The 24,487-nt window shown below is 46.0% G+C and overlaps 3 protein-coding genes across 5 annotated transcripts; 2 read left to right on the top strand and 1 right to left on the bottom strand.

Annotated features, from left to right (window-relative positions):
- The first annotated feature begins 8 nt into the window (after positions 1-8).
- Positions 9-22,210, top strand: LOC106656548 (leucine-rich repeat serine/threonine-protein kinase 1). Of its 3 annotated transcripts, none has more exons than XM_014377589.2 (9): positions 9-191; positions 1,067-1,195; positions 1,500-1,932; positions 2,014-2,448; positions 2,525-4,754; positions 4,827-8,747; positions 20,459-20,722; positions 20,813-21,172; positions 21,261-22,210. In XM_014377589.2, the coding sequence occupies exons 3-9, from the start codon at positions 1,511-1,513 to the stop codon at positions 21,435-21,437; spliced, it is 7,809 nt and encodes a 2,602-aa protein (XP_014233075.1). In that variant the 5' UTR covers positions 9-191; positions 1,067-1,195; positions 1,500-1,510; the 3' UTR covers positions 21,438-22,210. The 3 variants fall into 3 exon arrangements, with proteins under 3 accessions (XP_014233075.1, XP_023318590.1, XP_014233083.1); XM_023462822.1 differs by lacking the exon at positions 9-191 and adding an exon at positions 442-528; XM_014377597.1 differs by lacking the exon at positions 9-191 and adding an exon at positions 940-1,006.
- LOC106656560 lies at positions 18,196-19,996 on the top strand. The gene is made up of 2 exons (XM_014377609.2): positions 18,196-19,024; positions 19,109-19,996. The coding sequence occupies exons 1-2, from the start codon at positions 18,351-18,353 to the stop codon at positions 19,782-19,784; spliced, it is 1,350 nt and encodes a 449-aa protein (XP_014233095.1). The 5' UTR covers positions 18,196-18,350; the 3' UTR covers positions 19,785-19,996.
- LOC106656576 (7,8-dihydro-8-oxoguanine triphosphatase-like) lies at positions 22,172-24,133 on the bottom strand. The gene is made up of 3 exons (XM_014377633.2): positions 23,969-24,133; positions 22,915-23,060; positions 22,172-22,834 (listed from the first exon to the last, which is right to left on the bottom strand). The coding sequence occupies exons 1-3, from the start codon at positions 24,118-24,120 to the stop codon at positions 22,641-22,643; spliced, it is 492 nt and encodes a 163-aa protein (XP_014233119.1). The 5' UTR covers positions 24,121-24,133; the 3' UTR covers positions 22,172-22,640.
- Positions 24,134-24,487: the final 354 nt, after the last annotated feature.

Raw genomic sequence — 24,487 nt, 5'->3', positions numbered from 1 at the left:
CTCGGCAAAATAATATAATCGTATAAGCGCGCAAAAGCCGTACGTGCATCAGTAAAAGTTTATAACGTCGCACATTCTTTTTCACGGCTCATTGAGTGCACAAATTGCTGCACACGCTTGAGCGTGTAGTATGCCATATTATTCGCAACCGCGATTTCGCGGATATATCAGTTTATGAATTTTGCATGAAGGTAAATGAATTTTTGCAGGCGAAAATCGTTTGCATTAGGCTCCTGCAAATTGAATTTCGTTAAATCTTATTTAAAAAAACGAAGAACATACGTATATAGTTCAGTGAAACGTGCCTAAGTGTATCACAGTGTCATTGTGCGATTAACGTCTGCTAGCGCTTATTCCAATTTTAACTATGACAGCTATACGACGCACGTTATGTATAGCTGCTACTTGTTAGTTGTTGTTGTTATTGTTTATGTTCTTTTTTGTAAACCAATCGCCTGCTAAAAAGTACCTGCAATAAATTTGCATCAAAAAATTTATGAAAATGGTGGAGGTTAATGCTAATCTCAAGTACGTCACAATAAATTGATATTATCTCGAACGAAGAGTTATCATTTATTTATTTTATTGATTTTTCGATTAGATAAATAATTTTACTTGAATACCTACTTTCATATCTTATTCGTCGAGCTTATTTATTAAGCTATGATGATTGAGTAAATGACTGAGTCAAAAGTGGTTTACACTTGAGCAATAAAAATGAATGAATGAGAAAATTTTTTAATTCTATTCCAGTGATGTTTCATAACTGATTTCAAATGTCGTATTAGCATTAGAATTGAGTAAAATTAGCATTAACATTTGAAAACGGAAACTAACTTTTATATAATTCATTGATTCATACCTGCAAATTGTCAAACTTGTCTCGACCACTCATGCTTCTTTGATCTTCCTTATATAATGTCCAGTGCAGTCATATAAGTTTTTATATACAAATGTTGCTGTGAAGTAAAACTTTATTGCATGATCCAATATGAAGCGTGGCTTAGTATGGATTTGATATAGCCTACCCCGCATCTAAAATAACAAGAAACTATTTATTTTTCAGATTTATAATGGATACTCAAAAAAATGACGCTAGCTTAAATTTAGGCCTGACTGCATTTTGGTGGTGATAATCAAATTTTAAAAATGTGATGATAAAAAAGATTTGTGATCTCAAGTAACATGATATAAGGTGAGTTAAAGTGTTTAGAACTGTAAAGATTTTTATGGTAATTTTAGCTTCTTTGTAATACGATACTAAACATTTCTAAATAGATTAAAGTATTATAATAGTAATACAAGCATGTCATTGATTATAAAAGATATTATGATCTCTTAGTAGTAAACTATCATTTTACAACCTGTCTAATAAAAGTGTCTACTAAAGAAATTTGAGAACATTATTGAACAAATGTAAATCTTTTAAGCTTGTTATTTCAGTACTATTACTCTTGGGTTGCTAAGTTTGCTTCATTAAACAATTAATTTCGTTTCAGCCTCCTGAAATATGGAGGACTATACGCCAGTGGATGAAGACTTCCCAGGTCGTCTTCTGCATCAAGCAGCTTTATGGGATAACGCAGAACTATTGGAAGATCTGCTGCGAGGAGAACATGCAGCTTATATCGATAGCCAAGATTCGTGGGGTCGCACAGCACTACATGCGGCTGCGATCACAGAAAATTCACGATGTCTGGAAGTTCTTCTGCAGGCTGGTGCTAATGCTTCCTTACCCTGTGGACCAAGAGGCCAGTATCGCCTACCTCTGCATATCTGTGCCGAGCATGGACATGCAAAAAATATTGAAAAACTACTAGAATATAGTTCTAATTTACTAGTCACTGATAGTAATGGTTTGACAGCTGTAAAAATCTGTGAATTAAATGAAAATGTCAAGTGCTGTCAAATCCTCAAATTTGCTGCTGAAAGGTAAATGGGAAAATGGGAAAATAATTTAACTATTTTTATGTAAGTACATAAAACATTACTTTTTTGTCAATTTGAAATTAGGTACGAACAAATGCGTATGGATACCCATGCAGCCTTACGAATAGCGTGTATGCAAGCAGACTGTGGTGCAGCTAGGGCAATTATTCAAGGCCAGACTCTACCCGATCTAGAATACATTCTTAACATGGCACCCAACGGTGCTAACACTCTTTTGTTCATAGCCAGTGAAACTGGTCAACGTGATATGGTGAAATTGTTATTAGATAACGGTGCAAATTGTACGATACATCCTGTCACCAGATATTGTCCGCTGTACATAGCGTGTTACAATGGTAAATTGGATATCGTTGAGATGCTACTCAGACAGTTTCCTAAACAAGTGCAATCTCTGACCGTTGAGAGGTGGTTACCCATTCACGCAGCCGCTATAAATGGGCATTACGCAGTTATGGAGCTTTTGTTAAAATTTGAATATCCACCCAATATGTATCAAAGGTGAGATAATTACAGAAATATTCAAAAATTTCATTAATCATAAACAAAAAGTTACAATCCCTAACTAAATTCGCAGGTACAAAGATCCTAGTGGCGAGATCGAGTACGAGATGCCGTTCGACATCAATACTCAGGACGTCACGGAGCAAAACATCCTCTACATATCCAGCGCTCTGGGTAATATAAAAATCATCGAGCTGCTGCTGAGCTACAAGGTGAAGACGCGCAACGTCAACGAGGATTCGCAGCAGCAGCAGCAACAACTGCCGGCGTCGAAGCGACGCATATCCAGCGGCATACAGAGGCTCATGTCGACGCTCAACTTCATGGGCCGAGCCGAGAAGAAGGAGGAAAATTTACTCTGCCCGCTGCATTTAGACATGTACTGCAACAATAACGCGGAAACTGCCCTGCACGCCGCGGTCAAAGCCAGGCACACCGACGTCGTGGCGGCCCTGCTGCAAGCCGGGGCAAATCCCAATTTACCGATCCGTCCGGCCGACTCGGCAGAGAGCTCGGCGACACCAACGGCTACGACGACAACGACGACGACGACGACGCCGGACAGTAGCAGCGGAACCAGCAACAGCAACTGCGCGCCACACTCGACGACGGCTCTGGCGATAGCCTGCGAGAATCGCGACGTCAAGATAGCCGAGCTGCTGCTGCGTCACGGCGCCCAGGACGCGGACTGCTCGGCCCTGCGGATCGCCGTGCGCAACGGCGACGAGCAGCTCACCGCCAAGCTGCTGGCCACCAAGGCCCACCCGGACGCCGAGTACAAGATCAACAAGAAGGCGGCCCAGGAGTCGCAGACCTCGAACTTTGCGGCGCTGTCGAGCTTCGGCGCCGCGACGACGTACGCCACCCTATTGCCCGCAACCCCGACCATGATCAACTGGCACGATCAGGGCTGCCGACTGTCGCAGATCAGGACCCAGTGGCTGATGGACGCTGTGCTGCACGTCAACAAGAAGCTCAGCGCCGCCAAGAGCGGCGAAGCTGCCCTGCTGGCCATCACGAGGATCGACATATCGCAGAACTCCATCACCAGTGTGCCCGACGCCGTGTTCTTCCTGCCGAGTCTGCGCACCCTGAATCTCGCCCAGAACAAGATCGAGGTGCTGAAAGCCGAGCCGAGGAACGCCAAGGACAAGCTCTGCCCAGTGCTCGAGGAGATCTATCTGCAGGATAATCGTCTGGAGCAGCTGCCCGACTTTCTCATGCGAATGCCCGCACTGGAGATCATGGACGTGTCGAACAACAAGCTGCAGTGCCTGCCCGACAATCTATGGCGCGCTCCGAAGCTGAAGGAGCTCAACGCGAGCTTCAATCTGCTGCGCGATCTGCCCAGCCAGATCTATCAGAACGCCACGGCGGGCGGACGCGGCAAGGGCGCTTACTATCAGAATCAGTACCATCAGCACGACGCGACGACGATGACGAGCTCGCCGAGCAATCGAAGCCTCACAAAGGAGCAGCAGCTGCCCATACAGCCGCCGATTTTGTACAAGAGCGAGAGCATGGAGTTCGATTCCTATTTTTCAAAGATCGCCAACGCCCGCGACGTCGAGATGGAGCGTCCCTTCGTCTGGAACAAGTCGGTGCAGGTGCTGGAGAAGGTGCAGGACGAGCAGGAGCAGCAGGCCAGCAGCAGGTCTCAGCTGGCCTCGCTCAATCTCGCGCACAATCTGTTCACCCAGGTGCCGGTCGCGCTGCCCTGTCTCGCCGTCAGCCTGGTGCGCCTCAATATGGCCTACAACTCGCTGCGATCGATGAGCCACATCACCTCGTATCCGGCCAGCTTGAAGCAGCTCGATCTGTCCAACAATCAGATAAGCTGCTGGCCGTCGCTGCCGCAGATCGTCGACGGCCTCGACGACATGGAGCGCGCCAACACGGCTTGCTACTCGCCACCCGCACCGGCGGCAACGAGCAACAGCAGCAGCAGCAGCAATCCCAATAGCGTCAACAACAGCGGTGGCATCGGGGCTGGTCCTCATTCACCGACTACCGCCGCGGCGGCATCGGCCGTCAATCGGCCGAGCACCAGCTCGTCGCTCAGGGATATAGTGCTAATGTCCGTTTGCACGCACAGACGTCACCTCAGGCTCGAAAATCTACGAACTTTGGTATTGGCCAATAACGCGCTGGCCCGAATACAGCTGACGTCGCTCGACGACGGCGAAACGCCCTGCCCGATCGACGACGAGTCTGACAAGGACTCGCGATCCAGCCACTCGTCCAAGATGTACCTGCTCTTTCCCAACGTCAGCATGCTCGATGTCAGCAACAATCAACTCAAGGTAACACACCCAATGATAATAATGACGATTCGAGATCGTTTCACACACCGATTTTTTGTCCCTCTCTTGCAGGAGATACCGGCCAACATCTACGAGCTTAATAATCTATCGGTGCTGAACGTGAGCGGCAATCCGGACATCGTCGAGCTGCCCGCCCAGATGGGCCTGCTGTCGCGCCTCTGGAACCTCAACACGCAGGGCTGCCGTCTGCAGGAGCCGCTCAAGTCCATGATCGAGTCGAAGAAGTACAAGACCATGGACGTGATCGGCTATCTCAAGTCCGTGCTCGAGGACGCCAAGCCGTACGCGCGCATGAAGCTCATGATCGTGGGAATCCAGGGTATCGGCAAGACCAGTCTGCTGGAGCAGCTGCGCCAGGAGGGCGACGTGCCGTCGTCGGCGAGGAAACGCGGCGGTAGCTCCGGGTCGGGCCACGATCACTGGGCCAAACGCATGGGCAACAAGAACATCAATTCCAAGACGGCCCGAGGCACGACGATCTCCACAGTGGGCGTGGACATCGGCGACTGGCAGTACGAGAAGAAGGTGCGCGGCCACTCGGCCCACGGGCCCGTGTACTTTCGCACCTGGGATTTCGGTGGTCAGCACGAGTACTACGTCACCCATCAGTATTTCCTGTCCAAACGCAGCCTCTATCTCGTGCTCTGGCGCATCTGCGACGGCTTCAAGGGCGTCAACGAGATATTCCAGTGGCTGGTCAACATACAGAGTCGAGCGCCCAACTCCCCGGTGATCATAGTGGGCACGCACTACGATCTGGGCTACGAGCAGAGCGAGGCGCTGCAGCAGTACATACGCGACAAGTTCATCAACGTCGTGGACGCGGAGAAGTGCGGCCTGCCGCGCGTCATGGAGACCATCGAGATCAGCTGCAAGACCCGACACAACATCAAGATGCTCTGCAATCTCATCTACGACGTGGTGTTCAGTCTGCGTTCGCCCGGCTCGAAGGAGCTGCTGCTCGAGCAACGAGTGCCGGCGAGCTATCTGGCCCTGGAGGACGTGGTGCTGCAGCTGGCTCAGGAGAGGAGAGCCCGGGGCGCCGATCCGGTGCTGCGAGCCGAGCAGTACTACGCCGCGGTGGGCCAAGAGTTGGCTCGGATGCAGCGCTCGTTTCGCGACCCCGCGGAGTTGCACCAGGCCACGCTGTTCCTGCACGAGAACGGCGTGATACTGCACTACGACGACGCCACGCTCAAGGACCTGTATTTCCTCGATCCCCAGTGGCTGTGCGACATGCTGGCCCACGTCGTCACCATACGCGAGATCAATCCGTTCGCCCGTTCGGGGGTGATGAAGCTCGACGACATACAGCACGTGTTCAAGTCGTCGACGGTGGCGAGCTCCGACACGCACGGCTACATCGTCAGTCTGCTGAACAAGTTCGAGGTGGCGCTGACCTGGGACTACAGGACGCTGCTGATACCGTCGCTGCTGCCCACGGAGGAGGAGCTGCTGCGCAGCAACGTGAGCATCAGGATACCGGTCAAGTCTCGGGGCTGGCACATGCGCTCCAAGATGATGAGCCAGAACAGCCAGAACTCGCCCATGATCAGTTACAATAATCAGTCGAACGGCGGTGGCGAGAGCGTGCTGACCTCGAGGCCCCAGGCGGACTGCTCGATCACTCGGCTCCTCCTGATGTCGTACTTCCCGAGCGGCTTCTGGTCGCGCCTGATGACGCGCATCCTCGCCGACGACACGATCGTCGAGATCGTCATGACGTTCCTGGCGCCGTTCAAGGACTTTGTCGACGACAAGCTCTATGCCTCGCTCATCGAGCAGCCCGCCGAGTGGTCGCTCTGGCAGACGGGCATCGAGCTGCGCTACGCCGGCATCAGTCTGCTCCGACTCAAGGAGGTCAACTATCAGCTGCGCAATCGTCCGCACGACTACAGGCAGCACAGGTTCAAGCTCAAGCAGGACGGCGTCTGGTGCAATCTCGACATGGCCGGCTCGGCCATACTCGAGATCTACTTTCCGTGCGACACGCTAGTGATCAAGCAGCCGATACCGCGGCAAGAAGGAGACGAAGAGGACGACGACGACGAGCCCATCGGTTATCAGGCGATTGTGGTAGAACCCCAACCCGAGAGCATACCACAGCTGCTGGCGCTGATCGTCGATCACATCGACATACTGCTGGAGGACTGGTATCCGACCCTCGGCACGAGGTTCGTGCACACGTCCGAGGGCAAGCTGCTGGTCACGCGGATGGTGCCCTGTCCGCGCTGCCTCATCGACAACACGGAGCTGCTCGAGATCGAGCAGCAGCAGCAGCAGAACTATCAGCAGCACCAGCATCATCAGTGCGACAGCGGCGCCAGCTGCTGCAACGATCAGTCGTCCGAGCAATCGAGCGAGGCCGATCTCGACCGGCCGAGCAGGTACTACGCGCAGCAGAGCCGCGAGCGCCAGAGCCAGGACAGCTACAAGTCGGACGCGGGCGACAGCGGAGTGGGCCACGACAGCTCGGCCTCCAGTCGCATGCCCTCGCTCGAGGGCCACCCCGAGCTCCATCGAGCCTATCCCCAGCCGGCGCAGAGTCCGCGGCCGCCTCAGCGCGAGCCCAGCCTCGTCTACTCCTGGATGGTCGAGGAGTGCATCCTGGCGGCGTACAGCGGCAAGCCGATCGCGTGTCCGCGTCACTCGGACGTGCCACTGTCGCTGGTGGCGCCCGACATCGTGTTCATGGATCTGGGCGCGCGCCACCTCATCCGGTCGGACGACGTCAAGCGTGGCAAGATGCTCGGCCGCGGCGCCTTCGGCTTCGTGTTCAAGGGCACCTGTCGACTGCCCGGCCGACTGCAGCGAGTCGACGTGGCCATGAAGATGCTGCAGCCCGTGCCGCCGGGCCCGAACTCCCGCCAATCGGCCGTGCTCGCCTACAAAGCGGCCCAGAGCAAGTGGGACCGCGACCCGCTGCAGTACGCCTGCAAGGCCTACTGCACGGCCCGCCAGGAGCTCAACATACTGCTGACCCTCAAGCATCCGAACATCGTGCCGTTGATCGGCATAGTCATCAGTCCGCTGGCCCTGGTGCTCGATCTGGCGCCCGAGGGTGCCCTCAACAACGTCCTCAAGAACTATCGACGCTCGGGCGCCAAGCTCGATCCGTTCACGCTGCAGGCCATCATTCTGCAGGTGGCCAAGGCCATCGAGTATCTGCACCAGCAGCACGTCATCTATCGCGACCTCAAGTCGGAGAACGTGCTCGTCTGGCAGATGCCGGCCCCGTTCCAGGAGTCCGTCTACGACTATCAGCATCAGCAGCATCGGCCCGTCCACGTGAAGGTCGCCGACTACGGCATCTCGCGGCTCTCGCTGCCGTCCGGGGCCAAGGGCTTCGGCGGCACCGAGGGCTTCATGGCGCCCGAGATCATACGCTACAACGGCGAGGAGGAGTACACGGAGAAGGTGGACTCGTTCAGCTTCGGCATGTTCGTGTACGAGCTCGTGACGCTGCGCCAGCCGTTCGAGGGACACGAGGCCGTGAAGGAGTGCATCCTGGAGGGCGGCCGACCGCCGCTCACCTACAGCGACACCCAGCACCCGTGCTACGCCCTCGACCTGATGGTCATCTGCTGGGCGCAGAACCCCAAGGATCGGCCCACGGCCAGTCAGATAGTGTCGATCGCCTCGGCGCCCGAGTTCACGCACCTGGTGGACGCCACGCTGCTGACGGAGCGCACCCACGTGACCGCGATCACGAGGATGTGCCGCCAGCTGGACGACTCGAGCAGCGCCAACGAGATCTGGCTCGGGCACAACAACGGCGAGGTCGACATGCTCCTCGGCACGGACCGGCTGTGGCTGCAGCACGTGCGCATGAACACGCCCGTCGTGCCGTACGCCATGTGCTGCGTCGACGGCTACATCTGGATCGGCGACAATTCCGGCCAGCTGCACATCTATCTGAGCACCAACTTCGGCTGCGTCGGCAATTTTCGCCTCGAGACCGACGTTAACAAGGTATGATATAACATAGCTATACATTTATTAAACATTTAATGTGTAAAAATAAAGTCAGCTCGACCGATTATAAGATTTGACCTTATCGCGCGTTACGCGTCGCTATTTGAATTCCCGCGAAAAAACGAGCGAGGCAGAGCCTTTCGCATGCTGTGCGATTGGCCGGCGTTCGAAAAACTTTTCGCTAACTTCTGCTAGCGCAACCTACTACGTTCGCTAAAACGACGGCCGCTTTGATAGTCTCTACTCTCGCATTGTGTGATGTGCGTGTTTGTGCAGGTCACTTGGTTAAACGACAAGCAGAGAAGTCGAGAGTCGCGAGCGAGTGAGATAAGAGAACGGCCGGCTCTTGTATTCGTCAGTTTTATGGTGCAGCTCGGCTCGGTACAGGCTACGACGCCGCAACATAACAGACGAAGATCGTATCAACTGCAACAAGTGATTCACACGAAATAAACGAATATCTTGAATCATAAAATACTGTATTTATTGTGCGTGAGTGTATAAAAACGATGTCGAGTTCCGAAGATGAATCCGATAGAAGTTACCACGTCGAAAACAACGAAAGCGACGGAAGCATCGACTACACTGATCCCGAACTCGGCCGAATTAACTTAGAAAATTTGAAGAAATTACGAGGAAAAAACAATTGCGAGATTAAAGTGATGTCTCAAAAATATCAAGATAAAATCTTTAGCATGTTCAGAGATTGGGAGGGACAACTTCCGAATCTCCATGATGTTTTTGAGCCGAAGGAAATGGATAAACTTCTGATCGAGTTTTCGACTGAAAAGAATAATTTTTCGCTTAATTTCCGAGGAGAACTGAGCATCGACTTCGTGGCTCGCACCGGCTATAAGGACAAACCGGATTTACGCAAAAACGGCAAGCCATCGCAACGTCGTACTACTGCAGTGCATCATGCGGTTAGACGCAAAGGTGCCTATAGAATGCAACTCCTCGCTGAGGATCTCTTTAAAATATTTAACAGATTCGACGTGAACTACACCGACGAGTATGGGCTCACACATTTTCATGCAGCCTGCATAGCCAACTGTGAATATGTGGTCAAGAAATTCCTCGAATTTGGACTGGATCCAAATTATTACCCACAAGAATCAATTGATCCACCGCTACACTTGGCTTTGACCTGGGGCCGAAAGGAGGTGACGCGTTTGCTGCTGCAAAAAGGCGCCGACCCGAATTTGGCCAATAGGTATGGATCGACGCCTCTGAACATTATTTGCCAGACGGGCCAATTTATGGACGATGAGTTGACGAAGATGTTGTTCGAGATAAGCGACGAAAAACATCAGCTCGTGAAGGTCGATGCCCTGGATAAGTTGGGCCGAACACCTCTTCAATGGGCCGTAGCGAGTCTTGCGCCGAATACCGTCAATGTGCTTTTGGATCGTGGTGCCAATTTGTCTAATTTCATTTTTCCAACTGCAAGTTACTTCGGCGAAAGGTCCAACCCTGAATGTGACATTTTTAATGAAGATTCTAAAATGGTTATAGCTGCTGGTGCTCTGGCCGTTGTAGAGTGCCTCGAAAAAAGAGGATACAAGCTAGATGGAAGCGACGCCCTGACGATTATGAAATTATTCGCTAGGCACGAAGTTTTCGAGAAATCTGTGGACCTTGAAAAATGTTGGTACGACGACGAAAAATTTGCGAGTGAAGCGAAAAAATTGATGATGAATCCAAGTCTGTCGCTCCACGACTTTATTCAGCTGCCACCTGAAAAGGCACAGAAACTGCTTACTTGCATGAAATACCTGCAGTTCTTACAAAAGTTTCGAAAAAGCTACTTAACACCCTATAAGCCTAAGCAAGGATGTATTGAGTACTTGTGCGAGGTACTATCGAGAAGATTCGTTCAACACTGGGCATTGGAGTTTTTCTTGAAGCTGACGTGCAACAAGCTACCGATTCTTTGCTGTGAAATGATCTTCCAGAAGCTAAAGAACGAAGATTTATGTAATATTTGCTTGGCAGCTATAGACTATACTTGTAATGTTTTTTAATTTTTGCCGCATGTCATTTAAAACAAATAAATTGAAAAAAGAATTTGAACCAAAATAAGTTTACTCAGTTTTTTGTGTTATAATGGTCTTTTATACCCGCGCTGGCTCATGAATATTCAAAGCAACTATTATTATAAAAGTGAACTTAACGGTGTCTTAATCGTTTAATGAGTAATTGTCTGACAAACCTTCAAATCTTCAAATGATTACATATATGGTCAAATCTCAAAATAAAATTCCGTTTCGTTAACAAAAAAAGGAGAAATTTTTTTTTGCGTGCCTAGCGGCCCTGACCCCCGCAAATTGTTCATAGGACCTCCAGAAGTGAAAAAAAACGCGTGAACATGAAATTTTAAAATAGTTAATTTTTTTTGGGGCACTTTTTTGTTTTAGACGCCGAAAAGTCATCTTTTCACGCAAATACGACTTATTACTCGATTTCCAAGTCGTTGAAAAAGTATCAAAACTCATCTGAAAAATTTAACTGACTACTGTATTCGATAGGAAATTTTCTCAGCTTTCCGATGGTACTATTCGATTTTCCGAAATATCCATTTTTCACCGCGAAAATCGCCATCAAACTTAGAGGGCTAAATATGTCGAAAAATTCAGTACGGAAAAAGTAAAATTTTTGGATAATTGTTGATTTTCCTTGTGAAAATGAAATTTTTCGGAAAATCGCACTGCGCCATGAGAAAGTTGAGGAAATTTCCTATCGAAAGCATATCTTTATTTATTTTTTGAGTCTAATTACGAGCGAATTTCGATTGTAGTGAGTCGTGTAACGCTAAAAACCTCAAGACCGCTCTGAAAACTGAAAACGGAGAACAGGGGAGTCAAAATACGTTTGCATAGGATTGTAATTCGGCTCAAAAAATAAATAAAGATATGCTTTCGATAGGAAATTTCCTCAGCTTTCTCATGGCGCAGTGCGATTTTCCGAAAAATTTCATTTTCACAAGGAAAAATCAACAATTATCCAAAAATTTCACTTTTTCCGTACTGAATTTTTCGACATATTTAGCCCTCCAAGTTTGATGGCGATTTTCGCGGTGAAAAATGGATATTTCGGAAAATTGAATAGTACCATCGGAAAGCTGAGAAAATTTCCTATCGAATACAGTAGTCAGTTAAATTTTTCAGATGAGTTTTGATACTTTTTCAACGACTTGGAAATCGAGTAATAAGTCGTATTTGCGTGAAAAGATGACTTTTCGGCGTCTAAAACAAAAAAGTGCCCCAAAAAAAATTAACTATTTTAAAATTTTATGTTCACGCGTTTTTTTTCACTTCTGCAGGTCCTATGAACAATTTGCGGGGGTCAGGGCCGCTAGGCACGCAAAAAAAAAATTTCACCTTTTTTTGTTAACGAAACGGAATTTCATTTTGAGATTTGACCATATACTTACTGAAAAAATTTAAGGTTGTCCGGATTTTTAAAATGTATCTCCATGAATTTTTTCCGATTTTTAAAATAAAATACAGCTTCAAAATGGTAAAAATAGAAAATAGACGTCCCTACAGATTCTGAAAGGTATGGGCGATATCTGAGTCTAGAATCCTTGCTATAAGACTATTTTTCCATGTACTATAACATTATAATTTCAGAAAAATTCGTAGACCTCGTCCACGGGGGCTATTTCAAAATGTTGAATCTTACCAAGTTATAAAAACGAGATTGAGTTCCGGCAACGAATCCGATGTGCTCAAGTTTTCTTGTCTAAAATAAGAATTGAAGCGACGCGGCCATATTAACTTGGAAAAGTTAGAAAAGTTAAAAGAGATTATGAGGAAAGGTCAATTGGGAGTTTAAAATATACTGACCGGAATTTCGTGATGAAATCTTTTTTATATTTTGAGATTGAAACGAGCAATTTCCCAATTTTCATAGGGTTTTAGTGGATACAAAAAATGGATCAACTTGTAACCAATTTCGCAAAAAACGAAGATAATTATTTACTAAATTTTCGAGCCGAACTAGGCATCGACTTTATTAATATAAGATTTGAAATTTTAGCGATGTTCGTCGCTATTGAAATTCCCGCAAAAAAGGAGTGAAGCAAGGTTTTCCACGCGCTGTACGATTGGCCGGAATTCGAAAAACCGTTGGCTGGCTAATGCCAGCGCAACCTACTATAACCTTTGCAACGATAACGCGTCTATGTGAGAAGCTTCGTTATTCTCGCCGCTCGCGCTGTTTGCTGTACTTTCATATTTTTGAAGGTCGCTCGGTCGAAACTCGAACAAAAAGCAGAGATGTCTTGGAAGTGTGATTAAAGAGAACGGCAGCCTATTGCATTCGGCAGTTCCACGCCGTGAGTCGTTCAGTTCACGTATAACCACGCATTACGACGCAACAAAATAACGGACGAAGATCGTATCAACTGAAGAAAGCAGTATTTACGGAAATAAATTAATATCTTGAAGAAATTATTAAAGAGTGTTTATTGTGCGTGAGTGTGTACTAATGATGTCGAGTTCCGAAGATGAATCTGTTAAAAGTTTCCACGTCGAAAGCGACGAAAACGACGAAAGCGATGGAAGCGTCGACTATACTGATCCCGAACTCGGCAGAATCAACTTGGAAAATTTGAAGAGATTTCGAGGAAACGAACATCATGACGTCAAATTGACGTACCAACAATATGGCGATGGAATCTCTGACATATTCAGAAATTGGGAGGGACAACTTCCGAATCTCCATGATGTTTTTCAGCCGAAGGAAATGAATAAACTTCTGATCGTGTTTGCGACTGAAAAAAATTCTTCATCGCTTAATTTTCGCGGAAAAGTAGGCATCGGATTCGTGGCTCGTACAGGCTACAAGGACAAACCGGACCTATGTAAATACGGCAAGCCATCGCCATATCGTACTACTGCAGTGCATCATGCGGTTAGACGCAAAAACGCCTGCGAAGTAAAGACCATCGCTGCGGATCTCTTTGAAATATACGATAGATTCGACGTGAACTACACCGACGAGTATGGACTTACACATTTTCATGCGGCCTGCATGGCTGGCTGTAAAGACGTCGTCGAGAAATTCCTCGAATTTGGACTGGATTCCAATTATTACCCACAAGAATCAATCGATCCACCGCTACACTTGGCTTTGACCTGGGGCCGCAAGGAGGTGACGCGTTTGCTGCTGGAAACAGGCGCCGACCCAAATTTGGTCAATAGGTATGGATCGACACCTCTGCACATCGTTTGCCAGACGGGCCAATTTATGGACGATGAGTTGACGAAGATGTTGTTCGAGATAAGCGACGAAAAACATCAGCTCGTGAAGATCGATGCCCTGGATAAGTTGGGCCGAACACCTCTTCAATGGGCCGTAGCGAGTCTTGCGCCGAATACCGTCAATGTGCTTTTGGATCGTGGTGCCAATATGTCTAATTTCATTTTTCCAACGGCAAGTTACTTCGGCGTGAGGTCCAACCCTGAACATGACATTTTTTATGAAGATTGGAAAATGGTTATAACTGCTGGTGCTCTGGCCGTTGTAGAGTGCCTCGAAAAAAGAGGATACAAGCTAGATCGAAGCGACGCCCTGATGATTATGAAATTATTCGCTAGGCATGAAGTGTTCGAGAAATCTGTGGATCTCGAAAAATGTTGGTATGACGACGAGAAATTTGCGAGTGAAGCGAAAAAATTGATGATGAATCCGAGTCTGTCGCTCCACGACTTTATTCGGCTGCCGCCTGAAAGAGCACAAACATTACTCACTTGTATGGATTACATGAAGTTCGTAAAAGAGTTTCGTAAATGCAGTTTTTTCCTCCGTGAGCAGAAGCAGTGGTGTATTGAGTACCTATGCGAGATACTATCGAGAGGATTTTTGCAGCGCTGGACAATGGAGTTTGTCTTGAATCTCAAGAATGAAGATATGTTAAACATGTGCTTGGCGGGCTCAGGTCAAAATTGGACATTTCCATTGTTCACTAATGAAAAAATACAATAATGATGACGATCTTTAATGTGCTCATCGACTTTGTGTTCATAAACGTCTATAATAATGACCCTGACGGTAATGACATCACGATGGCAAGCCATCATTACGTTATACTATGTCAGTGAAAATATGTGATGAAAAATTATAATAAACAACGTAAAAAATGAACAAATAGCAACTGTTAGTAAATTAAATAAATTATGAATAAACATCCACAATTTGATTTTATGAGTTTTAAATGAAAATTTAATAATCAAGAATAAATATTAATTCAAAAATGTTAATCTCAATTTATTTTAACTACCGATCAAGGGACTTTGGGCGTTTTTATTTTATAAAATTCACGTAATTCAAGTTTTATAGTTTGCCAATGAATGAAATGAGTATCCAAATATGCGAATCTTATTTTTTTATCTTTGTAACAATACGAGAAGTCTAAGATTACACCATCTTTGACTGTGACTTTGACTGTCACGATTTTGTCGGGAAATTTCTCAATACTGGTCATGATCCCAATTCTCTCCCTTAAAAATCAGTTGATTCTCCGATTCACTTGTCTCTGGCTTATGGTTGTAACGAGAATATTCGAATGCTGCTGAAAAGCATCGCCGACCTAATTTGTCTTTACACGCATGAATCGACACTTTTGCTTGTTATTTGTCAAAAAAGATACAATAAGTGTTTTTATGAAGATAATATTCGACTTCGGTTCTTCCGCAACTAAGCTACGAGGAGTGAGCGGGCGGTATAATCGTATAGGAATTACTTTCGCGCTCTGTGATTGGCCGGCGCTAACATAGACTGCCGAGTGCCGCCGACTACAGTGTTCGCGGCTCGCGCTCTCTACCAGCCAGTAGTCACTGTATCGTCTTGCACGCAGCAACGTGAATTACTGCCTCTTCGCACATTTGCGTGTTCGTGCAGGTTACTCGAACGTGTACCTCAAGGCTCCATAGTGCGAACAAAGAAAAATCTCATCATCAGCAGCCAATTATTCACTCTAAGAAACAACTTTGTTAATTGTAAGCCATTGTGTGTTGTGCGTGCAGTGCATAATAAAATGTCCGACGACGAATCCGTTGCGTGGGTCCATGACGAAGGCGAAGACCAGCCCGATTCCATTAACGAAGACGCAAATCACTCTAAGAAACTCTCGAACTTGGAAAAACTGAAGAGCCTACGAAAAAAAATTCATTGGGAAATCGATGAAGACAGGTACGAGTTTATAAGGCAAGTCATCCCCTTGATCAGCGATTGGGTGGACCGACTTCCTGATCTTCGAGACATTTTTCGGCCCGAAGAAATTGACCGTCTTCTTTTGGATTCTCTATCTTACAAGAAAAGAGATCAGGATTCACATCAAATAATACATTTAATAGAAGTTGGAAAATTCATCACGTTCGTGGTTCGCACCGGTTACAAGGATGGACTTGATGAAAACAGCATGCCATCGCAGTATCGCAACACACCAATTCATCACGCAGCTAGACGCAGGCTCCCCTGCCGTCAAACCAATGTTCGAGACCTTTTTAAAATATACGACAGATTCGACGTAAACTATACCGACGAGTACGGACTGTCGCATTTCCACATAGCCTGTCAGTTTGGCTGCGAGGACGTGGTCCAGAAGTTCCTCGAACTCGGCCAGGTTGATCCCAATCTTCTCGTGCCAAAGTCGATCGATTCGCCGCTGCATTTGGCTCTCGACGGCAGCCACAAGCGGGTGGCCGCGTTGCTGCTGAAACACGGCGCGAACCCGAATTTAGCCAATGCAGCGGGATCGACTCCGCTGCACTTAATTTGCCAGAGAGACAACCGTAAGTTTGATTTAGCAAAGATGTTGTTCAAATTCAGCGAAGAAAAACATCAGCCGTTGCAAGTCGACGTCCAGGACGAAATGGGTAATTCTCCATTGCACTTGGCTCTGAAAGCTGGCCACGTGTACTTGATCACATCTCTGCTGAGAAATGGCGCCAATCCAAATTTGGCCAACAACGACGGATTCACACCTCTGCATATTATTTGCAAGTATTGGTACGATGGCTCTTGCTTAGCGACGATTTTTTTTGATATTTGTGGTAAGAAAAAGAAGCTCGTGCAAGTAGACGCCGTGGACAGGTTGGGTCGGACACCGCTTCAATTGGCCGTAGCAAGCCTTGCGTCGAATATTGTTGAACTTCTCTTGGATCATGGTGCCGATTTGAAATGTTTTGTTTTCCCAACTAAGAGTTTCTTCACACAGGAATTGCGCAAACAGCAGTTCATGGAAATTACGCTTGTCGTTCAACTGAGACTAGCATCTGGCGCTATGGCCGTTATTGAGTCTTTGGAGAAAAGAGGATATGAACTGAATCGGAGCAACGCCTTAACGATCATGACTTTATTCGTTGAGTACGGCTGGTTAGATCATCCAATTGAAAGGTATGATGATAAGGAGCTCAAGATGGAAGCAAAAGATAAAATAATAGGTTCAGGTCAGTCTCTTTACGACCTGATCCAGTTACAACCTGAAAAGGCGGTGAAACAACTCACGAGTATGTTCGCGTGCCAAAATTACCAAGATATTTATTATTTACCTCCTACATGGACTTATCGGATTTGTTTTGCGCATCTGTTCGACAAACTAATTAGAAGATTTTTACGGCGCTGGCAACAGGAGTTTTTTTTGGTGCTGACGCCCTTTCGACTGCCGGATCTCTGCTGTGACACGATCTTGAAGAAGCTGAGGAACAAAGATTTATATAACATGTGCTTGGCAGCTACAGACCAAAGCTCCTGATGGTGCAAAACATTTTCAGTATTTTTTAATTTCTGGTGTAATTTAATTTTGTATACGTTTCATGTAATGGATATAAATAAATTGAAATAAACATTGAATTTCGAATAAATTTTCGTTGATTTCTAGTTATTTGTGTGATAATTTCCTTCTATACTCACGCGAGCTCGTAAATATTTGAAGTAACTAATTTTTTATAAGAGTCATCAATACGGTGTACTCGATCGTTTAATGATACGAGTAATTATAATTTGCAGACGCACAGAAAAAATCCAGGGATGATATTCATTCTAATCGGGAAAAGACCTCGAGCCCGAAGTTCCATTTCTGTTGCGGTAACTTGTCTTTCTCAAACATGCATCTTAAATTCGTATTACGGCCTGTTTATATCGCGTTTTTAATTGTGCCAAATCTTCATGCATAGAGTACAGTTTTTCCGCGTTGATAATTGATCTGCAAAGGACGAGGTTGAATTTAAGTCGACGAAACGTTGATTATCAACGTTTGGTCTGCATCGCCCTATACGAATAAAATATTTTCCTGTGAAGCATAGCCGAAATGGTATCAAGAATCGGTCGATAGTTCGTGTCAAAACTTCTCACTTTGCTTTGCGTTATGGAATATACGTTTAAAGTATTACTCACGGCGCTCGGCTCAATTCATCTTGAGTGTGTGCCAAGTGCGAACGGCTCATGTGTGCCAGTTTCATGCCGTATACCGTTCAATTCAGTACACGCTACGCAGAGTAAACATATGTAGAATCGTGTCGACCGTGGCAAGTGATTCTCGCGAAAATAGTATATTATACAACGGCAGCCTACGTGTGGCATAGGAATAAAGCGATGTCGAGTTCCGACGATCTGCCCGATGAAAGTAGCACCGACTGTACTGATTCCGAACTCGGCAGGGTGTGGTTGAAAAAGTTAAAGATATTACGAAAAAAGGCCGATTGGGAGGATGAAATAGACAGGCAAGAATTCCTCGATGATATCTTTGAAATTTGCAGAGATTGGGAGGGAAAACTCCCGAATCTTCGTGTTATATTTCGGTCAAGGGAAATTGATCAACTTCTCACCGAGTTCGCAAAAGACAAAAACCATGATGCACTTAATTTTCGAGCAGGACTGAGCATCGGGTTCGTGGCAAGCACCGGCTATAAGGACAAGCCGATCCTAGGTAAAGACGGCAAGCCATCGCCATATCGTACTACTGCAGTGCATCATGCAGTTAGACGCAAAAACGCTTGTGAAATGATGATGGTCACTCAGGATCTCTTTAAAATATACGACAGATTCGACGTGAACTACACCGACGAGTATGGACTCACACATTTTCATGCGGCCTGCATGGCTGACTGTAAAGACGTCGTCGAGAAATTCCTCGAATTTGGACTGGATCCAAATTATTATCCTCAAGAATCCATTGATCCACCGCTGCACTTGGCTCTGGCCTGGGGCCGAAAGGAGGTGACGAGTTTGCTGCTGCAAAAAGGCGCCGACCCGAATTTGGCCAATAGGTATGGATCGACACCCTTGCACATTATTTGCCAGACGGGCCAATTTACGAACGATGAGTTGACGAAGTTGTTCTTCGAGATTAGCGACAAAAATCATCAGTTGGTGAAGGTCGATGCCGTGGATAAATTGGGCCGAACACCTCTTCAATGGGCCGTAGCGAGTCTCGTGCCGAATACCGTCGATGTGCTTTTGGATCGTGGTGCCAATTTGTCTAATTTCATTTTCCCAACTGCAAGTTATTTTGGCGAGAGATCTAATCCTACAGATGATTGGTTGTATGAAAGTTCAAAAATAGTTATAGCTGTTGGTGCTCTGGCAGTCGTCGAGTATCTTGAAAAAAGAGGATACAAGCTGGATCGAAGCGATGCTTCGACGATCATGAACTTATTCGTTAGGCACAGAGTGTTCGAGAAATCTGTGGATCTTGAAAAATGTTGGTACGACGACGAGAAATTTGCGAGTAAAGCGAAAAAATTGATGATGAATCCGAGTCTGTCCCTCTACGACTTTATTCGACTGCCGCCTGAAAAGGCACAGAAAATACTTACTTCTGTGGAATACATAAAGTTCCTACCAAAGTTTCGTAACTGCTGTTATATACCTCCTAAGCCTAAGCAAGGGTGCATTGAGCATCTGTGCGAGGTACTATCGAGAGGATTTCTCCAACGTTGCGCATTGGAGTTTTTTTTTGAAGTAAAAGTTATTTATAAGCTAAAAAGCGAAGATTTGTTAAACATATGCTTGGCGGGGTCGAGCTAAAATTAGATATTTTAAACGGTATTTGGCTCTAAGAGCAAATCTAGATTATTGCATAATTGCAATTTTTTAATATTCTTATGGATTTCGTGTTCATAAACGTCTACAAGAATACGAATGAAGATAATGACACTGATATCGGCAAGCCATTATTTTACCTTATACCATGTCAGTGAAAATAATGTGTAAAAGAATGAAAATAATAAATAATAATAAATGAGAAATTATATACATATTATTCAACATTAAAGTTTTTGTACAATAATGAAAAACAACTGTTTATTTAAATTGAATAAATCATGAATGAACATCGAATATCTACGATTTAATTTTATTAACCAAAAATGGAAATTTAATAACCAACAGTAAAAATTATTTCAAAAATTTTAAGTTAAAATTAATTTAAGCATTTTTATTTTATGAAATCCGTGCAATTTAACTTTAGAAACGAAAATTTGTGGCATATTTGCTTGATGTAGCTCCCGACCAAAGCGCGTAACGGCTCTTTCATTTTTTAAAACAATACTTCAGATATTGAAAAATCTTCTAAACACTACAAAATATCTGCAGCAAGCCTCGTAAATCATAAAATTAATATAACGCATTGATGCACAGGATATTTTTGTTTCAATATCCGTACGCACGTCTATTATGAATGGAAACAATTTCTGTCGCAGGAATCGAAAATCGTCGCGCTGGTCTACCTGGAGCAGCTGAAGCACTTCGCGGTGGCGCTGCACAGCGGCAAGGTGCTGCTCGTGGCCAACAGCTTCACGCAGACGCGCAAAATCGACCTGGTCGACTCGTCGGGCAGCAACGTCAAGACGTACTCGCTGGCCGTGGTGCCGAGGCGCCGACGCGTCCTCGAGCTCTGGGCCGGCCGCAGCTTCGGCCAAATATCCGTCTACACGCTCAAGGACAGTACTCTCATCGACACGACGGTACGCACATTTCTTTTTTTCGTTCAATCGGATCAATATATCGAAGGTAAAAAAACAAACACGCTCATAAATATTTTTTCGACGAAACAGGAGTTGGCGCACGTGAGCGGCGAGACGGCCAGCAAAAATCTCTTCGCCACGTACTTGACGAGCGCCGAGAACTCGGTACTGAGCTACACCTATCCGGGCTGCATCGTCTATCAGTGGGACCTCGAGAGCAAGCAGATCGTCAACAAGCTCGACATGTCCAAGCTCGTGCCCTGCTCCGAGAGCCTCAAGTCCATCTCGATCGAGGAGAATCTCACGTCGGAGAAGTGCCAGGTGACGGCGCTCGAGTCCTACGCCAATCTGCTCTACATCGGCACCACCTGGGGCTGCATCGTCGTGGCCGAGTGCGACTCCCTGAGGCCCATCACCGTGTTCAGGCCGTTCGAGGGCAAGGTTTCACAGGTGAGTGATCATTTTTTGGTACTCGAGTTTTCTTTTTTTTTTTTTGTTTTTCTCGACCAGCTCGTGACATTTTATATTTTCATTACAGATATTGTCGTTTAAATCGGCCGATCGCAAGAAGCTCATCATGACCACAGTCGGCCAGGGCTACAGAAGCTTGATCTCCCGCTACACGGATTATCCGATCGACAGCTTGGAGGCCGAGGACATGACCCACAACATGTACGCGCTTCTGTGGCGATCGGAGAACTGGTCGGCCGCGTAGATTTCACCCGCAATTATAAATAAAACACATAATGCCTCGCGCGCAATTGTGCATCGAACTGCAGCGATTCCCTCCTCCTCGCGATCGGCGTTTTTATCCTTTTTGTACATAATAATAATCTGCTGTGCGTCCGTAAGATCACAAACTCACGCTTATTCATGGTTGTACGGTTACTGTAACTATATGAGAAATTTAAAAAAAAAAAAACGAGAATTGTACATAGATCAAAGGGAAACTAGCACTAGTTTTGCAGATATTACTACTCGACTTTCGAACGAATCGATTCGTTTTCACCTAATAGATAATGAAAGTATCGAAACGCTATTAGATATTGAGATTTTAGACGTACGCGATGAGAGTACAGGTTATTCTCGTTTTTGCATTCTAATACACACACACGGCACGACGCGCGGTCGCCAGAGAAGAAGAAGAAAATAGTTTTTAACGATAGAGTATATTAGGTATCGAGTGGAAGTATTTTTTTAGACGCTTCGGATTACATTCCTCTCTCTACGTAAACGGAGTATAATATCCGAAGTATGGATTGCGCGCGCGCAGTTTTTTTCCTAAATGCGCCACATTTCTCCGTCTTTCTCTCTATTTCTCTTTCTCCGTCTCGATCTCGAGTAAAATATTTTTATTAAGCTTCAACGCGTAAAGTTTGTACGATGTATAATAGAAAAACCTGCAAAAAGGAATTGGTGATATTGTAATGTAATACTCGTTGAAAATAATCATTGTGTAACTCAATAATAATCAGTTTTATTAAATCACATTTTGAGTTAAGCTCGATCGATTTCTCCTTACAAAAAAAACTCACGTTCAATCGATATTTTTTTTACATGTAACATACTTATACTTTAGAATAAACCATTGAATGGAATGGTAACTTGTGTTTCATCAATGGAAAACAGCTCGCGAGCACTGCGGCTCGTAACATTCATTTATTTTTTTCATGATAATAATGATAATACTAAAAAAACAATAAACAATTAAATCTAGTTCAATACTCTCGTTCACACTCATTTTGAGAATCGTTAAGAGGGGTTGAGAAAAAAAGCTCAAGCTTTATACAAAATCAGAGCACACGATTATAAAAGTTTGAATCCAAGGAAAGAAGAATAAAAAAAATAATCATCGTCGTCCTAACACCACCACCATTGCCAACCTTGGTTGGCTTTTTGCTTCTGCTTTTGGGGTTTATCAACCCTTCGACGTATCTTTGATCGTGAGATCGAGCCTCTCGAGCCTGTGCTTGACGATGAGGTCGATGCCGCGATACAGGAAGTAGCCCTTGAACGGCTCGTCGCGCAGCATGTACGGGAACCAGATCTCGTCGTCGGGCCACATCTTCTCGTAGGGTATGTGCTTCAGGTCAAACCACTGTGGCCGCATCTCTGTAAAAAATTTCAGTAAGATTTTTTTTGAATTCTCATTCGTGCGATTCTAAACATAAAAAAGATATAATGTGACTCACCATCGGACTCGACGACGTCGCCGTTGAATTTGTAAGTCTCGAAGACGTGCACCTCTAGAGCCGTGGGATCGCCCTCGAACTCGAACTCCAGCAGGCCGATCTTGCGCAGGTCCATCGCGTTCAGGCCGCATTCCTCCTTCACCTCGCTGATATTCGTGCAAAAAAAAAAAGAGAGTTTAACAACGGAACGCGCGCACAAAAGAAGGGAAGCTTATATGCATTTTTAATCGGTTATTATCGGACGCGCGCTCGCTCGCACGCGGCCGAGTTATAGTCCGCGCGCATATTTCCATTGTTGTCTGGGGCCCCCACGCGGCATAGCTCGCAGCCAATTACACATTTTGCATTCCGAACCGCAGTAGCGCGATACACGCACGCGAATAGCAGTAAATCCGGGCATTCAATAATAATCGGCGCGTATAGTACATAATAAGCTGTGTGCGGTGCAGCAGCAGCGCGAGAAAGTATGTCGGATATCGATGGCATTTATGCACGCGCGCGCGTTATCGAAACTGTTTGTCGCGACGCTTGTACATTATTTTATTTCGTAGTTTTTCCAACTTTTTGTGCCTAATTGGTATCTCGCAACGATTTTTCCGTTGATCTTTTAAGAGTGCATGTTACAGCGCGTGCACCACAGCAGAGCTATTTGAACGATTAAGAGTCAACAGCATTATATAGGTGACGATTATCGACGCGATAATGAGACACGCAATGCAAGAGAGATGCCGGTAGATAAGATCAAGGAAACACGTACTTATACGTGTGAGATTTTCATATAATGCAGTTTATCGCTCGCGCGCGCGAGAGAGAAAAAAAGAAGTCCGTTTATTAACACCTTACAAATGCACAAATATGCAGTCGTCGTCGTCGTCTTTGCATTGGCAAAATTACGTAATCTTTCGCGCGACGATTGCGTTCGCGTAAAGTACCCGAGAGCGATTATGTGCCTGCTATGTACAAAGTCTCTCTCGCGGCGAAGGTCACGATCACCGCGTTCATTTTCATCATTGTTAAAAATGTAATGATAATGATGAATGAAATCGAAACTCACCGTATCGCTCCCTGGAGTATCGTCTCGTTGGGCTCGACTTTGCCGCCGAAGCCGTTCCACTTGCCCTGGCCGAATCCGCGCTTCTTCAGGCCCAGCAGTATTTCCTGCTGCTTCCTGATGAACACCAGTGACAGCAGCTTTCTCGCCGACATGATGCACTGAATTGTATGTATACACTCGCGCGTTACTTTTTGACGTTTGTGTCTTTATTGTAATGCAAAGCACACTTCTCGTGTATCTATATATTGTAATAATGCTCGACGTCGACAAACTTGTTCTATCGAGTTTTTCTTTTCTTCCTGCGCTCTTATACGATAGCTGTATAAGTAGTACTATATTCAAAAACAAGCGCCAAGCGCGCCAACGGACGACTGTGGAGAGGGGGGCGCTTTTCTCGCACACAACACAACACGACGCGAATATACGTATATTGCGTTATCTCAGCGACTTGGCTATATTATATATGTTGCCGCCGCCGCCTTCCTAACCTCAAGACTCGATTGTGTGTATCTCATCCGC

This window comes from Trichogramma pretiosum, unplaced genomic scaffold (assembly GCF_000599845.2).
Source record: "Trichogramma pretiosum strain Unisexual culture from Peru unplaced genomic scaffold, Tpre_2.0 scaffold1, whole genome shotgun sequence".
Lineage (NCBI taxonomy): Eukaryota > Metazoa > Arthropoda > Insecta > Hymenoptera > Trichogrammatidae > Trichogramma > Trichogramma pretiosum.
Note: the sequence above shows the minus strand (reverse complement) of the source record. Positions and strands in the feature narration are given on the sequence as shown.

Excerpts from the sequence above, each read along its gene's own strand:
- LOC106656560 (XM_014377609.2), top strand. The coding sequence starts at position 18,351 with ATGTCGAGTTCCGACGATCTGCCCGATGAAAGTAGCACCGACTGTACT. Across the intron at positions 19,025-19,108 it reads GACCCGAATTTGGCCAATAG|CGACAAAAATCATCAGTTGG; the intron begins GTATGGATCGAC and ends CTTCGAGATTAG.
- LOC106656576 (XM_014377633.2), bottom strand. The coding sequence starts at position 24,120 with ATGTCGGCGAGAAAGCTGCTGTCACTGGTGTTCATCAGGAAGCAGCAG. Across the intron at positions 23,061-23,968 it reads ATACTCCAGGGAGCGATACG|CGAGGTGAAGGAGGAATGCG; the intron begins GTGAGTTTCGAT and ends CACGAATATCAG. Across the intron at positions 22,835-22,914 it reads CGACGTCGTCGAGTCCGATG|AGATGCGGCCACAGTGGTTT; the intron begins GTGAGTCACATT and ends AATTTTTTACAG.
- LOC106656548 (XM_014377589.2), top strand. The coding sequence starts at position 1,511 with ATGGAGGACTATACGCCAGTGGATGAAGACTTCCCAGGTCGTCTTCTG. Across the intron at positions 2,449-2,524 it reads CCACCCAATATGTATCAAAG|GTACAAAGATCCTAGTGGCG; the intron begins GTGAGATAATTA and ends CTAAATTCGCAG. Across the intron at positions 4,755-4,826 it reads TCAGCAACAATCAACTCAAG|GAGATACCGGCCAACATCTA; the intron begins GTAACACACCCA and ends CCTCTCTTGCAG.